At 38.6% G+C, this 17,271-nt stretch overlaps 2 protein-coding genes across 4 annotated transcripts in view; one reads left to right on the forward strand and one right to left on the reverse strand.

The window, feature by feature from the left end:
* Positions 1 to 9,859: 9,859 nt before the first annotated feature.
* Positions 9,860 to 13,257, forward strand: mrpl33 (mitochondrial ribosomal protein L33). 2 transcript variants are annotated; one of them, XM_026151228.1, is made up of 4 exons: positions 9,860 to 10,002; positions 10,520 to 10,538; positions 12,053 to 12,159; positions 12,886 to 13,257. In XM_026151228.1, exons 1-4 carry the CDS (start codon positions 9,981 to 9,983, stop codon positions 12,933 to 12,935), a joined length of 198 nt encoding a protein of 65 aa, XP_026007013.1. In that variant the 5' UTR covers positions 9,860 to 9,980; the 3' UTR covers positions 12,936 to 13,257. The 2 variants fall into 2 exon arrangements, with proteins under 2 accessions (XP_026007013.1, XP_026007012.1); XM_026151227.1 differs by lacking the exons at positions 9,860 to 10,002; positions 10,520 to 10,538 and adding an exon at positions 10,562 to 10,943 and having other exon boundaries at positions 12,886 to 13,250.
* A 71-nt stretch (positions 13,258 to 13,328) lies between these two features.
* rbks (ribokinase) overlaps positions 13,329 to 17,271 on the reverse strand; it is a 52,543-nt gene continuing 48,600 nt past the window's right edge. For both annotated transcript variants that reach the window (XM_026151225.1, XM_026151226.1), the window contains exon 9: positions 13,329 to 13,551. In XM_026151225.1, the coding sequence (XP_026007010.1) occupies positions 13,372 to 13,551 (180 nt within the window). In that variant the 3' untranslated portion in view covers positions 13,329 to 13,371. The remainder of the gene's footprint in view (positions 13,552 to 17,271) is intronic.

The raw sequence follows: 17,271 nt of genomic DNA on the forward strand, positions 1-17,271 counted from the left end.
TTTAAACTTCCTCTCATGTCGTCTTGAATATATACTTACAAAAGTTTCATAATGTGTCCATGCATACCCATCTTTTATTAATATTAAACAGTTTTTTATACTTGGTCTCGATCTTTTAATGACACAAAGAAATACATTACAATATCTGCCTCTCCTAATGCCTTATATAAAACGACTGTGAATCCTTAAGTTTTAGTCAACATAGTTTGACCATGATGCAGACATATTATTATCTTTTAGCTATTATCTTCATTTAAGCTCCTCAAAATGTGCTCTTTGGTTACAAAGCTCCAGATTTTTTATTTTAGTTAAAATGATTTGTGCCCCTTCACGTCTTGAAAACACACTATTAAATGTCCAAACACTGACGACATACTAGTTTACCAAGTAAAAGCTTCTCTAGATACCGACCACAGCTCATTTGTTTAAAATATAAAAGTGAAGAAGCGGTGAAATAATAAGTGAATGAAAAGGAAGATGAGGACTATCAGTGCAATGAAGTAGGAGAAGGAAAGCAAACGTCCGGAGTGGCTGTGGAGAGTGCTGAGTGGGCGGGGTGGTGGAGGAGGAGGAAAGCTGAAGCTGGAGCTTGTGGTCTCAGCCTCCTTCTCAGAATTATCCCTCAGTGACGCAAGCTCCTCCACACACATCCTGACAGCTGCTCCCTGCCTGGTTACAGCTTTCCTCAGCCTGTCCAATAACATTCATGTTCATTTCCGCTTTAATGCATGGCTTTCCCTGCCGGTTTTACCAATACAGCTCCACTAGGCCTCATTACAGCTTCATGTAATGTATTGTACTAGTGGGACTGTGATACTGTAGTGCAAATACGGGATCTTCTGTTTTTAAATGCGAGTAAGCTGTGGAGAAAAAGGTGCTAATAATTTTATGCCACTTATATCACGCAGCCAAACCATGGGTGCTCAAGAGGTAGCTGAAGGCCCTTTTGTGACTGCAGACACATCCTACCCCTTGTTTTTATAGTGGCTCTTTCACCATTAAAGTACTGTAGCAATATGGCATAACTCCTATTTGAGGGATTCCCTTAATTTAATGGCTATAAAGCCCAGCGACAACAAATTTCAGTTGCTTGACTGTTTGAGTTTTTAATCTATAATGATAGAGTATTGGCTGATTTATATTAAACAGTTATGGTTTAAATGATAAACATTCAAAATGGATGTAAAAAATTTAGCTAAAAAAAATAAATATCCATTGCCTTAAACACCACCACCATCTCTGTCAGAGGGGACACTGAGGCACTCTGTCAGCCTAGAAATTTAAAGACTATTTTTCATTAGTACCTACTAGAGATGGACCGATCCGATATTACGTATCGGTATCGGTCCGATACTGACCTAAATTACTGGATCAGATATCGGAGAAAAATAAAAAATGTAATCCGATCCATTAAATATCACGAAAGCACCTCACAAAACTTGCAACACGCCGTAACTCACCTCAGAACGTTAGCACGTCGGAGCAGTATGCATCACGTGATAGAGCGGCTTTGGCATGCCGGACCTGTCGATGGTCTGGATAGCATGTGGAGCTTCGCTAGCAACCCGGCATTTCATCTCCGACAAAGTTATCCCCGAGAGAAGTAAAGCAAGTGTGTAAGTCCATCTCTGAATGTAAAGCATTCCTGCGTTAAGCTTAACAAGCGACTGCCTCTCCTGCTGCTACTTCAATCATGAAACTGCTTATAATGATCAACTGATCGGCTTTTCTGTCGCGAGTCCGTCTGTCTTGTTTGTTTTTGGCCCACTTTGCACCAGAAAGAGGAAACCAGCGGCTGAACAACAGCAGCACGTTTAAGCTTGATAAGCTGTTGTTAGAATTTATTTAATATTACTTTCTACTCCAGGATCTTTTTCTATGTAGCTGACGGCTGGTAACTGAGCAGGGGCGGATCTAGCAAAGTTTAGCCAGGGGGGCCGATAGGGCATTAACAGGGAAAAGGGGGCACAAAGACATACTTTTCTTTCTTATTCTCATTTAAAATGTCTAATAAATAAAAGCTGTTAATAAATAATTATCTGACACCCAAAGTTTTAATTTGATGTAAAAGGAATAGAAGTCCATTACTGTATATAGTAACTATTAAGTCTAATATATATACCCTAGTAAGCTATAGCACTTTTTCCTTTGAGAAGGTACCATCTGTGCAGTCTGCAATTTTGTTGAAGAAAGATGTTGAATCTATTTAATATTTCTTGAAAAATAATTGATTTCTGTGCATTTTTTTTTCACACTGCATCAAATTAAGGTTGATTACGTCGATTAAGCATCATGAGGTGGAGCGTGAGGGGTGGTTCCCTATTTTTTATTTATTTATTTTTGTTGCTGGGAGTTGGAACCCTATTAGTTAGGTTGCTTAATATTTACGCTAAGTACTCTTTAAAATACCAGAATAGGGAGGATGGTGTAGGTTTAAGTTTATTAGATTGATCAGTATTGCTGAACTATGAAACATTTTTTTTGCATACAGGTATAACAGAATAGCTTTAGTGTAGTTGTTGTTTTAAACTTGAGTATGAACTTATACAAAATGCAGCAAGATATTTAAAAAAAAAACAGTTTTGTTGATTAAAAAACACTATATCGGATTCATATCGGTATCGGCAGATATCCAAATTTATGGTATCGGTATCGGACATAAAAAAGTGGTATCGTGCCATCTCTAGTACCTACTCCGGGTGGCGATTTGCAGGGGTTTCCAAAAGGTCATAGTACCTGGTACCATGTACCTTTTTAGTGCCTACTCTGCCAGCAAGTTATCCAAGGTGATTAGGGCTGCCACAAACGATTATTTTGATAGTCGACTAGTCACCTATTATTTTTGCGATTAGTCGACTAATCAGATCATCATCCATTGGACGTACAGCGTACAGCTTATTGCACCAGCAGCATCTGCTCTTATATAACTATCATTAGCTTACAGCTTGAAGTGTTTGTGCTAACTAAAAATAAAGACAAGATGGTAGTTTATTAATTTTCAATGAAATTTGCAGATTGTTTCGGTGAAGTTTAATAAACTCCTTGCTTTCTAAAATATAACAGGACACCGGAGTATATTCTCCAGCGTCTCACACTTCTGATAATCAGCTGTCTGCTTGACAGTTTTAGCTGTGCAAAAACTATAACTTTAATCTCAGCCAAACCGATTTACTCAGGAACAAATAAAATACTAAAGAAAGCCAAACAATAACATTTGTAAGTTATCTAAGTGACTTATATATATGTTTAACCTGACTAGCGAAAGACGGCGGTGGGTTTGAAAACGATTTGCCGGGAGTCCGGTGTTCTCACGGCTCTAGTTAGCCTTGCCCCCGCCTAGCTAACGAGCTAGTGGGTAACAGACGTCTCCGAAAACGTCGGAGCGCTTTTGAAAATATGTGGCGTCTTGATAAACTGAGCAGATATTTGAGGTTTACACAGCTACATTCTCGCCTGAAAATATGTTAAACGTTTATTTTGTGACCCAGAAAGAATAATAAGAGTAAAGTTAAAACTAACTAGCTGCCGCCATTGTTGACAACTGCGCTGGGCTGCGCTATGAATTCTGGGACACAGCTTCTTCTTCTTCGGGGTTTAACGGCAGCTGGCATCCTTGTACATGCAGTGCTGCCATCTTCTGTTTCAGTCCGTTATTACACTCTTAAATCCTACTACTCATTCCTGCGTCCTTTGTGATCTTACAAAGCTTCAAACGATGCGTCGACTATTAAATTAGTCGTCGACGATTTTAATAGTCGACATAATCGTGACTAGTCGACTAATCGTTGCAGCCCTAAAGGTGATCCAAAACTGTGACATCAACAGGCTGCATGCCACCGATTGGCTAGTCAGTGGGATCATTGGATGAATCATAAGAGTGTCTCCTTTTCAAAACTCAAGCTCACCATATTTTAAACCTGGCAAGGAGGGGAAACTACAAAAAACAATGCCATGATCCCCAAGTCTGTCAAAATGCCACAGACCAAGCAGCAGGTATATTGTTGCCTCGGCGTCTACCTTTGTTGTGGTGTTCATGTTGCATACTAATTACGACTCACACATATTAGGTGGTACTAGATTTTAATGGAAAACGAGTCATACCGCCTTGAATCGCGTCAAGCCAATCCGAGTAGATACTAATAGAAAAAAGGGCTCAAAGTTCTCCAGTGTGATCTGTGTCTGCTCCAAAACCTCTTCCTGATATAGGACATAACCAAAACACCTCATCTAGGAGTAACAGCCTTACTCTGAGCCCTCCAAAATCACCAAATTCTCAACCTGTGTAATGATTAGTTTTTGGGTAATGGCCCCAACACTTGTCTCAGCATAGGACAAACATCAGGATACACACTGGACAGGTTGCCAGTCTATTAGAGAGCGGGAAATATAATAGAGTCTTTTCGTTGTATACATTACAGAGCTAAGAGATGAGAGAAAAGGGAAAAAACTCTGAATTTCAGTCATAAACTTCCACCTCGGGTGAGAGTGGAATATTCCACCAGTGACTGTCTACCCACAGGAGTCTTCAAACTTGGACAGTGTGTAGGAGTCTAACATATAAAGAGATCATCATTGATGTTTTTACATGTTGATACCCAGAAGAATGTTTTGTTTCCCCAGGGAACCACATCACTAGACACTTTAACCTCAGAGACTTTTCCTGAGTGTTTTCTGTACTGGAACATTCTTCTTCTTCTGCCTTCTTTATGACATAAAAGATGTTCCTGTGAGCTTGTTTTCAGGCCATTCTTCACGCGTGTTGTACATTGTTGTTGCTGTTCACTCAGTTTCTAAATATGCCCATTACAGTATGGAGCTACATCATTGTGTACACATGTGTCAGAGCAGGTGACAAAAACAGGACAATGCAGACTATGAATCTATGATGAAGATGTTTTTTTAAAGGGTGGGAGGATTCCTATCTTTAGTCAAACATTTCCAAGACGATCAGTTAGAAAACACCCTCACACACAAGAGGTGATGCCTGTTAAGGCAGAGACAGTGAAATGTTTCTCTCTTAGAAAAAGATGGACTGCTCTGTGCCTCCATGTAGGTTGGGGGATTTCAGATATATTGAGATCTTATTGAGATCTTGTTCATAAGTACTGGAAGATTAGCAGGCAGATTGGTGCTCCATCCACAGTGATCTGAATGTTATTCCAGCGTCCCTATACAGTACTACATTACTACTATAGTAGTTAGCAGTTTCAGTTAATTTGTTCTGGATAAAGTGCAGATTAACACTGTGTGAAAAATCTTTTTTTCTTTACTTCTGACAAGATGTGGTATGGATTTTTTTTTTTGTATGTGAGGCTGGATGACTCTTGTACTGAAAAAAAAGATCCAGGCAAATCTATCTAAATAACTGATCTTTGGGTACAAACAAAAAGAGTGCTGACAAAATCAACAAAAAAGTATTCTATATCTTAACAATATTTAAATTAAAAATGTCAACTGTTGTTTTTGATCAGACTCCCATCATACAACCTTTAATAACACCAGGTGACAACACTTCCTGTTTACTACTTTTTTTGCATCAAAGTGCATGACGTACATTACAGTGAGATGAAATGAGAGTCATGAGAGTAAAACCAGCGAGTTGTGTTAGTCACGCAGTGAGAAGCAGGTTTGATTCTCACCACACGCTGTTCTCTCATGGCCACATTAAAAAGGCTGTGAAGTAACTACTTTCTGAGGTCTTGAGGGGATTTCCATGACATATCAGAACTATTCATCTGCCTTTGAGAGATAAGCTCTGTCTAAGATTTTGGGACATCCCAGAAAAGCCCTTGGTCTATTTCCTCTGCCTGAGGTCAGAGACATTATGACCACCAACAACTAGTATCTTTGTCAACTTGTTCCATGATGGCCTTCATTTTTATGTGATTTCTTTGAATCACATTTTCATGAATTCCATTTAGGTGAAATGGAATGAAGCAAAGCTAAGTGAATGACTTGGGTCGGAGCAACGAAGCTCAAGTTACAGGTCTGCTAAATAAAATTAACATGTCCTCTGGAGCTAGACTGGGTGTTCCACTGACTGCACAGCATGTTTGTCCCCTGCTTGTTGGCTACATGCAAAGTTCAAACAACAATTGTTAAGGCAAAGAGCCAATCTCAAAACTAAATTCCGAAGGAGCTTAAGACATTAGCAAGGAAGGGGATGAGGGAAATCAGAAGGCAAAAACAGACTCGGGGGGGGGGAGTCAGGACTAAGCATAAACTCACTGGATACCTCACTATGCACACTTTGCTAGTATTGTGCTGGACCCCCCCCCCCCCCCCCCCCTTTTTTTTTTTTTTTTTGGTCTTCAGAGCTGCCTTAAATCTTTGTGGCATCAATGATGTTGATTTGGGTCCAGTTGATGAGATTTGCCTGCTGTACATTCATGATGTTTTTTTTTCTTGTTCCACCACATCTCAAAGGTGCTCTATTAAACTGAGATCTGCTGCCTGTCGAGTTAATTTGAGAGCAGTGAACTCTGTCATGTTCAATAAACCAGTTTGAGATGATTAGAATTTTATGAAATGGCATATTATCCTGCTGGGACCAGCCTATAGCTAGCGTATAAATTATGCTCAGTTGGCACTAAGTGGCACATTGTGCCAGGAAAATATTCCCCAGACCATTATACCACCACCTGCCTGAATCATTGATACAATATAGGGTATTTTTATATTTGTCCAGAGATAAAACTCAAAACTACAAGCCCCACAGAAACCCCATCTAATTGTTTTCTGGTGTTAGCCAATTAGAATAAGATTAACTTAAAATGGAAGGAGCTAAAGTTTTTCTGTTTGTTTGTTTTTTAACAGAGGATGAACTGAGGTGCCACACCAAGTGCAGTATAAAAATAAGGATTATTTTGAATTCTCAGTCAAGCAAAGCTGCCCTATGGGAGTTGAAGAACTAAGTATAAATCATTATTATGCATTGGGATTAAATACCATTGTGTTTTTTTCTCATGCGTACTTGCATTTCTATAGTTTGACAAAGAATAAAACATTTCGAAAGAAGCTCTTGTTTATTCTGCGTGGGACAATGTGTTTTTAATTGCAAGAAGAAGGCACATCTTAAATAACCATAAGAGAATTGGAGCAGCACCAACCCAGCATTGCTGCCAGTGAGTGCACAATATGAAATACAATATATGAAATTCACCTGCTCACAATAATAATGTTAGATCCAGAATAGTGGAGGCCAATTACTCTTGTTTGAGAAAATAGCATTTTGTTTTTCATTTTTAAGGGAAAGGGTACCATTAATTCTGGTAACTTAATATTGAAAATAGCCAGGTTCTCAGTCAGACTAGCTGAATGTACTGTGCAAATAAGTGTTGCATATAATCTGTGAAAAGAGCTTGTTATTTGCAGAGAGGAGGAAACTGGAAACCAAGCAAGCAACACCTGAAAGAAGCAGAAAAGGAAAAAAACAAACCCACAATAAAACCCAAAGGAAGTGGTGTTTTTGTTTTTTAATCTCATTCTCTAGCATTGAAATAAACACTGTTTTGAACATGAGATATACTTTAAGCAGAGTTAGCAAAAGTTCAGACACTCTGTACTTAAGTAGAAGTACAAATATTGCTGTTAAAAATACTCCCGTAAAATTAAGCAAAATAAATTGATATTTTCTATTTCCAAAACTGTAGAACATAGGTGTTAAACTCTGGCCCGCAAAGCCATACCAAATTACTATTAGAGCTGGCCTACTGGTATTATACAGCTAATATATATATTGTTTAGTATTAAGCTTTGCTTGTTCCATATTCAGTTTTTCAGCAAAACATGTTTGAGTCCATAAGAAAAGATTCATTCTTGTGTCTGGAGGAAGATTTTTTTTTTTTTTTCAATGAATATTAATGTTAGCCCACGACTTTGTTCCAGTTTTGAATTTTGGCCCACTTTGTATTTGAGTTTGACACCCCTGCTGTAGAGGGTGACTTTGCCTCTAAACAAAACAATGTGTGCAGTCAGGAATTCATGAGGTGGGGGAACCCTAAAACTGCTCACTGTGGGGAAAAGACTCATAATTCATAATAATTTCTATTGAGAGCTCCATTAGGTTTTCTTTGTGTACAGGCTGTGATCAGCTGATCTGTTGTTCTTTGTGGATGTACACAAATGAATTCAACAGCATGTCAGTAGTTCTGTCTGATTTCAGGGCTCTACACTGACAGCACACTGTTTATAGTAGACTGTATAAAGTTGGTATGAAGGTGGAATTAGGTCAGTAAGCATCATCAGCTAAAATTCAAATGAATCTCTGCTACACTTCATGTAACCTTACTCTGACCATGAAACCGCAGCCATGGTGCACCAGTCACACACTGTTCTTTAATTTAAACCCATCACACTACAGCAAACTAACCTGTTTATCTTCCATTAACATGCAGAGGATTTTCATGCAACCTTTAAATAACAGTTAGTCTACCTCAGTTTGTTTAGCAGCATGTTTCACAACATGAAAAAATATATAACAATGTCACATGTACAGACCCAATATCTCATTTAAAAACACAAGGACTTACATGTACATTTCCAGTTTATCAGATCCCACTGAGCAGCCCTTACCTTTCAATCTAACCTCTCTTCTTCCTCTACTGTCCTGTCTTTCTTATCTTTCTCCATCTCTGAGTGAAGCTAGCTCTCTTTCATTTCTCTCCCTGTGAAATACAGCAGCTTGACCTTTGGCTGTGACAAATTACACAGGAACAGTTTGCGTGTTTGCTGATGTTTGTTGAGCTGATAAAACGCTGCATTTGATATGACCTGCCACTTAAAAAAAATGTTACTCCCTTTAAGCTCGCTCCTCCAGAATTAAAAAAAACAAAACACCGTCCCACTTTTAACCCCTGACTTTTGCACACGTTATCTCTTTTTATGCGAGAACAGGACTACCTTTCATGTCTTTCTGTTTAGGCTCAAATCGGTTTGATGTTTGAAGGCTCGCAATGATAAAATAATAACTCGACCCAAATGCGTTAAAGCAAAAGTAACGAGGCTGTTTTGAAAATGTCGAAAGTACAGATATTTGTTTAGAAATGTAGGGTGTAAAGGTAATAAGTAGTCAGAAAACAATACTTAAGTACTGATACATGAAAATTGTAGTTAAGTACAGTAACAGAGTATTTGCACTTTGTTTCTTCCCACCTCTGACTTTAAAACAGTAAAAAGGAAAATTCTAGTTATGGGAAAACACATTATTGCCATAATAGGTTTGTTAAATTTTAAACAATGAATAGAAATAAAACAATTAAATTAAATTAAATTAAATTGGAACATTTGAGCTCAGCATGGTTGAAATATTCTGGGGAAAAAAACACTCAGAAATATTGGGATTAAAGTTAATATATTCACTGTAAATCAAATCAAAAGGCAAAAGATCAGGTATAAATGCACAATTAATGCCACTTTACATTTTTTATTTATTTAATTTACCCACAAGTAGATAAATTTATATCAGATTTGAATTAGTTAAGACGAATTTGAAACTACTCATTATACCAGAGTAAACATGATATGTCAGATTTTTGTCCGTTTCTGATCATCTGTATCAACTTTATCCTTTGAATTATTATCAGTTTATTACCTGTGGCAAACGTTTTTAAGGGAGATTTATGATAGCAAATTAGGAGAATTATATGTTAAATGAATAGACTATCATTATCTAGAGAAATCCTGAGTTTCATGGATTGAAGTTTCTTAAGAAAACACACATTGCCTCAGATAGTATTAAAAATTGTTGTTTCAAATGTACATTTTGATCTTGGATGTTTTTTTCTCTGGTATATATAATAATTAAAAAACACACACGTATGAAAAGAGCACCAGCCTACAGTTCGTTTTTAGTGGAATACGCTTTTAAGGTGACCCGGAAGTGTTTCTATTTACACCGGATATCGAGCTTGTCAATGTGACCTGCCGTTACTCGCACACAGTTATGTTTTAATAGACGCGATTAGATAAACACTTAGAAAATGTTTCTCACCACAGTAAACTGTAAGTATTTTATTCTCTTAAATCTTGTCTTCAAACAGCACGACGCATGCGTACCTAGAGCTCTCCCAATACGCTGTTGTGGGGTTAGCTGATGCTAAAACGTGAGCTGCTCTTAAAATATACGTCTGTTCATGTGGGCAGTCACTGTGAAATATTTTATAATAAATTTATTTCACACGTTTCAGTGGTTTTGGGTTTTAGAGAGATAGATTTAGCTTCTGGATAGTACAGCAGTATGTGTTCAGTGTCCATTCACTGGGCTTTGTAAGTGCGGAAATCTCAGAAAGCACCTGTGCTACTCGAGAGGTAGTTTTTCTTTTCATTTAGATGTGTAGGAGAGTCTTTGAGTTTTCAGCAGATACTTGCACACAACCTTAACAGCTTTAAGGACTTTCTGGGGCTGGTGTTGGCGTGCTGTTAGCAAGTTTCCACTAAAATCCCGTTGCTCTGAGTGCTGCTGAACGATATCTGTTGGATTCACCTGCATAAGATTCTTTCTTTTCTTTTCTTTTTACAGTGGCGAAGGCAAAATCCAAGTAAGTGCACTGGCTGATTCTTTGAAAGTCTAGTCAATAGGCCTCATTCACACATGAAGCATAAGGCTGTGCGTAAACCGTGCATACTGAGGATTTACGCGTAAATTTCTGTTTCATTAAAATAATCTTAACTGAATTTGCACTTCGGAGTACAGATGTACCTTTCCTTTACGTCATGGAAACGAACACGTGATGAAAGCCGGGCTGTCTTAGAGCATTTAAACAAACATCTTTACACTTAATGCTATTACTTATCCACATGTTGGATCCCATCCCTAATCCAACTCTAACCATTTGTCCAAGTCGAGGTCAGGCAGGAGTCTCGTGGGATGTGATGTTTGTAGACGGCATTGTAATCTGTACTGGGAGTAGAAAGCAGATGGAAGAACGTCTGGACAGTTGGAGGTATGCTCTGGAGAAAAGAGGAATGAAAGTCAGTAGAACACGTGTAAGTGAGAGCAAGACAGGTGTAACAGTGAAACTACAAAGAGAAGAGGTGGTGAAGGCGGATGAGTTTAAATACTTGGGCTCAGCCATCCTAAGTAATGGGCAGTGCAGAAGAGAGTGCAGGCAGGGTGCAGTGTCAGGGATAATTTCTTATATATCATTTTTTTAGCCACAGGGACCGGAAAGTTTACAAGATGATAGGTTCGATGTATGGTTTGGAGACAGTGGCACTAACGAACAAAATAGAAGGCTGAGCAGGAGGTGGCATTATTTAAGATGGGAGTGGCCATGATGGACAAGATTAGACATGAGTACATCAGAGGGACAGCTCAAGTTAAGTGGTTTGAAGACAAGGTTAAAGAAGCAAGCCTGAGATGGTTTGAATGGGCAGAGGAAAGCTGGCAAATACACTGGATAAAGGATGTAAAGTATGGAGTTGCCAGGCAGGAAGAAAAAGAGGACTACTACAGAGAAAATTCATAGATGTAATGATGGTGGACCCTAAAGGGAGCAACCAAAAGAAGAAGAGCACTACTAATATGAATTTTTATTATTATTAGTCATTTCATCTTGGTCATTAGTTACAGGTTTCCAGAATAAGATAAGCAAAAAGTTTCTCAGAATTGAATAACGAACTGTAAGGAATTCAGGGTTTGACATGAGCACAGGGCCGGTATAACTGTACGTCAGGCAAGTTGCTTCTCCAGGTGCTGACTTTGTTTCCACCTGTCACAGCAAACTGGTTAAAGCCACCCTCACTGAAAAATATTTTTCTCTTGTTTTGTCATTTTAAAGAAAGCATGTGATATTTCTGAAGCAGAGAGTCTATTATTGTGTGACTATTAAGGTGGTTTCCTCCTGTGACACTAACCCTTTCTACTTCAGTTGTGCTGATTGCAGGTAGTGCACACAAACCTGACGGGTTAGAATAATCCAGTGCACAAATCCAACGCTAATTTTGTGCAGAGGTTAAGAACATTTCTGCACGTGCACCCGTGAATGAGGCCTGTTGTTAGTGTTTCGTGTTGAAATGGCAGTCACCTCTCTGTGTGTTGCTTACCTGTCAGGACCATCCTGGTGCAGATGGTGAGTGCTGCAGGGACCGGATACTTCTTCAACACAAAGAGGAACCGACTCAGAGACAAACTGGTGCTGCGCAAACACGATCCATTTGGTAAGAGCCGTGTGAGGACCACTATGACACACAAATACTCATTAAAGCAAAATCCATATAACCCAGGATATCTTTTCCTTGTCTGGCTTCACTTATTCAAGCGGCAGCAAGCAGGCTAAGCAGTCACATGAAGGTGTTGGCACTTTAATAAATCACTACTTGAAAAGTGAACCCAGGGTTTCCCAATCGACCTTTGAGCACACAACAGTATATGATTGTTTTTCTTTTAACTTGGAAACTATTTGTATTTAAACATGTGGTGTGATCAAAACATTCTTCCCAAAGTGAAAAGCCGTACCTGATTCTAAATTTGGCAAACCTCCAGTTCAAGATTATCTTCTCGGGCATATCCAGAAAGCTTCAATTGTTGCTGCTATTTTTAGAGATGTCCTTGGCTGTCCTGTTCTGACCATTTTCACTGAGAGTTTCATCATGACCTCACTGTGCTCACAATTTTGACACACTGGAGGGGATACAAACAAAAGTACAGGGGGACAAATATAATTTGACTTCTGCTGAGTGATCCAAACTGTCCAAGCATAGCACCTGGAATAATGACCTGGAATAGATTAGTCCAATTTAAAATCAGCTAAGGATTCAAATTTATGGTGGACCTGTTTTCAGAACGTGTTGGTCACACCTTCTGTTCACCCCAGTGAAATAAACAAAACCCATATTTGGAGTGACCCTTGACTTCCACCTACTTTCTGCTTTTTGTCTTTTTAGTGAACAAGCACGTCCTGTTTTTTGAGAAGAGGAAGATCAGATCGATTTAACCGCAGCACACCGACACACACAGATGGACAAAATGAACTTGCAGAGGTTTAAAGGCATCGTTTTTATTGCCGGGGATGGTACAGCGGGTTAATCTGGTTGACGTGTTTATCAGAGGATTTCTTCCTGGATGGATAAAAGTGGAACTCCAGGCTTGAACAAAAGAGACTTGAAACCAGAAAAGTGATGTTATGTAAGGGGACCACCGCTGCCATGATCTGAAGCTGTTCATTGGTTCAAAATAATTATTTAATCGGGTGAATGTACTTTGTGAAACATTTGTTGTGGTTAATTCAAATAAAATAATCTCAATGATTGACTTATCTTTAATGGTAATCAATTTTAAGCTATCTTCAGCAGCAAATTTTCATAAGAACATTTAGTGTTGAGTCTTTCTGACCCCATTCAGATGTGGTCCCTTAACATCAGGGTCTACTGCTACTCTTGGAAGTATTCATTTGGGAGGTCCCGTCTGTACGGAAAAGACGTCTGCGTGCCGATTTCCCGCACGCTCACCCCTGCCACCAGATTGGCTCTGCGGGCCATCTCCTCCAGAGGCATGTGTGGGTGGTTGGCCATGTAAAATGCCAGTGCTCCAATGAAGCTATCACCAGCACCCTGAGAAGAAATAAAACAACAATGCATTGTTAAGGGGACCTTATTTTCAAACAGGTGGCAGTTAAATACAGACAAAATTTCAAGTAATGAGGTCAGCGTATGTGAAGCCAGGTTTAGACCGTTTTTTCTCTTGGCTCTATATTTTACATAGTGACATTTATGAGGGGCAGCCAATCAGAAGAAAGATTGCTCAAGGCAGCATGGAAGAGCGCTAAAACGGGTCATTTCATGCAGAGGATGAACTGAGCTGCACTGTAGCTCAGTATTACATTTGAATATTTTGAACTCTGAATCATGCAAAGCTACTGCAATTGAGTCCAGTATTAAAAAACAGGAATCTAAAAATTAATAAAATCAGTCTACAATCTATATGGCACAATATACCAAATAAATTATGCAATTTCAATCCCTTTTATTTCATTTGTTATGCAACCTGGTTAAATAATAAAATACTGGCATCTCGGGCAGATTTCCCCAGATTTCTTTTTGGGGAAAAAATTTGGGTTTTTCATCAGATTTCATTACCACAGATATGTCGCGTACACTCTGGGGCTCCTTCATTAACACCACCCCTCATATCTAAATGTATTAACCTGAACTCTTTTCATTTAAAAGTGTATATACTCATTTTTGGTTCCCTTTTGGTCTGAGCTACTTTTTTTTTTTTTTTTTTTTATTAGTATAAGCTGTGGATTTTTACCATCTATCATCACTACTTACTTGCTTTTTCTGCCATTTATCCATCGCTGTTAACAATTTAACCTCCTTAGAAATTACTTTTAGCAGTACTACTAATGGCATTTCAGGCTATTTACAGGCCCATAAAAAGGGCCTTAAAAGGTAATAGACTTTTAAAGGTTCAAATTACATCACAGCATTGGTTTACAGTTTTAAGATTTGCATTAGGTTACTGAACAACTACAGCTTTGTCTAAAAAAGAATTCTTAAAAAGGGAATAATCACCCACAGTATTCATGTTAACTGACAATATTCAGTAAATATTCTGGCATGAAATTATGCTGACACTGACTTGTGTAAGATAGAGAAAAATATTATATTATTTAATCGAAGAAACATGTTACCTGTCACTTTGTGTTAAGTTGTCCCAAATTATCTGAGTGTTTGTTACCAAAGAGCCAGACTTTATGAGAAACTTTCAAAGTTTTTGTTTGGACATTGGCTTCTTTTACTCATTTTCTGTGAATTCCTCGTCATTTCCGAAGAATGAATATATATTTAAAAAGCCACTTAATAGATCTATGAATCATTCAAACAGGAAAAAGGCTCCTAACTCAAGGGATGAATCACTGTTGTGTCTACGCACAACCGACAATTTAACAAAAAAAACCTTATTTTAAATTTTATCTTAGTTACTAACAACTTGTAACAAAAACACATAATTTGTTCCCATGTCTTTAGTTGAATCTACAAAAAAGGCCAAACATTAAAAATAAAAATAACTGGGCTCTTAGTTAAAAACATGGCATATATTTGCATGGTGTGTCCAGACTAGACAAGTGGAGGACAAAAGCAGTAGCATGCATAAAAAAATTCTACAATAGATGAACAGTTAAGCTATATCCTTGAAAAGAAAGCTAGCAAAGACCTTCAGATGATCTGTCAGTGGAACTTAAGGAAGTGAAATGGGAAGAAAACATTGGACTGAAAATCAGAGGGATCAGGTCTTTTGAATTGTATTTCTGTGTATTTTTGCACATGCATCATTCTCAGTGTCAGATTTCTAATTTTCCAGGCAAAATATTAAGAAATGAGCCTAGCTCAAGACTTGCACAGTACCATATTCTTACATCCAGCTGACAGTTTATCAGTTATTAACGGTCTTAATCACTTATTTGTGACAGCTTAATATTCCACTACTTTTATCTTTTAGTCCACTAAACAATGGCTGATTCTTTACAGAAATATTTTATCTATTTATCCATACTTACCCCTAACTGAACCTTTATAATTGTAGCCTGACTTTAAAAGGGGACTACAGCTTTTCTCTACTAAGCATTTTAATATTTTGAAACACATTTTAGTTTTTCACTTCTACTGCTTATTCTTCTATTTTTTTTTTAGCACACATTATTATTATTATTATTTTAATATATATTAGTTGTGTTAATCTTTCCAAGGTTCCCCAGCTACTACTGAAGTAACCTTTTGGAGTAGCTGTAACCCTGGACTATTGTCCCAGTCAACAATTCCTGAAAACATGAAAGCTGGAGGGGAAAAAAAGTCAATTTAAAATATTTGGATTTTTTTCAAATATTTTTCCTAAAATGCTTCTTTCTGGGGTTTTTTAAATTATTATTATTTTAGAGAGAACATGAAACACACTTAAAAGACGAGGGGAAGCTTCATGTCTAAATTCACTAAGCTGCCAACAGTAGGGGGTGCTGTGGCATTTTCCAGCTGTTTGACTTGTACTGCTGCCTGCAACTAGTTTGAAATGACTTACTGGTTTGCCCTGTGTGAAAGTGTGTCTGTCAACTCTAACAAAACATCAGCATTAAGGGCTTTAATCGGTTTCACGTAAAACCAGCAAAGTCATAAATCTGGCACTCGTGAAATGCCTAAAATGTGATCTGTTTCCCAACATCCTTTAAGGATGTTAAGTGTTTTATCATCTGATCAAATGACTACAGAAAGAAAAGCCAGCTTTCACTAATTGTTTTAAAAAGTCAGCTGAGTAACACGCGGCTGCCTCCTAACCTAACTGCCAGCAGCTCTGGTGTTTGGTTATTACCAGGAGCACATAAATCAAACCCTCATCTATTGATAAAGAAGGAATGTGCTGTGTACGCCCTGGAGGGGTGGTTTGCTGGGACGGGATGTCTAGAAGGGGTTTGTGTGTATGTGTGGGGGGGCTCACTGATGGGAAAAAGCACACTGGTATGTGGCGACATGCTCATGTTTAACCACAAATGGCCCCCCGACGCTGGTTCACACAAGCCCGCTCCATTACTCATCACATCAGCGCTCAAAAGACTTCATTGCACTCTCTACTGAGCATCTCTGTGAGCCTCCCCTGCTCATCCTCCAACTGCAAAGTAACGCTTTTGTCAAAGTGATGATTCAGTGGCATGGCGCAAAAACAAAAACCCCCAGCAACCCCCAAAATAACACTTCTGATTTGACCGTTACTGCACCTCTCCCTCCAGGCTCTTGCCTCTGGTGTGACTCCTGGACGGCAGAGATGCTGGAAAGAGTGAGATCAGAGATGAAACATTTCACAGGCCTGCTGGATTTCCATGTTTAAACCCTTGGCGTGTTTATGTCTCCTGTCTGGTAGCTGGGCTGGGTTACAGTGAAGCCTGCGTTTGGAACTGAAGCTTTGGTGGAGTGGCTCCACTGGTTTGACTCTGGCCCGTCTCCCAGTTAACATGTTGGGGTTGAGATGACTTTTGAGTGGGGATTGATGGTAGCAGCCAAAAGATTATGTGATAGAAACTGGAAGATTGCAGTCTTCATAGTCACAACAATAGATGATTATTTTTTAACCACAGGATGCTTCACATGATGACGTCCCAGTAATCCCTGCAAACACAGCCACCTCTGTCTTGTCACACTACAAAGAGGCTGGAACAAGTTTTAAATGAGCCAAATTCTTTATGAATGAAAAAAAAGCCTTTAAATGCATTCCTTGACAGACAAAAGTGACGTAAAGTGGACCTATTTCTTTTTTCCTGATTGTTCCAAGTGTTACAAAGGACA

Source organism: Astatotilapia calliptera, chromosome 19, assembly GCF_900246225.1.
Source record: "Astatotilapia calliptera chromosome 19, fAstCal1.2, whole genome shotgun sequence".
Taxonomy (NCBI): Eukaryota; Metazoa; Chordata; class Actinopteri; order Cichliformes; family Cichlidae; genus Astatotilapia; species Astatotilapia calliptera.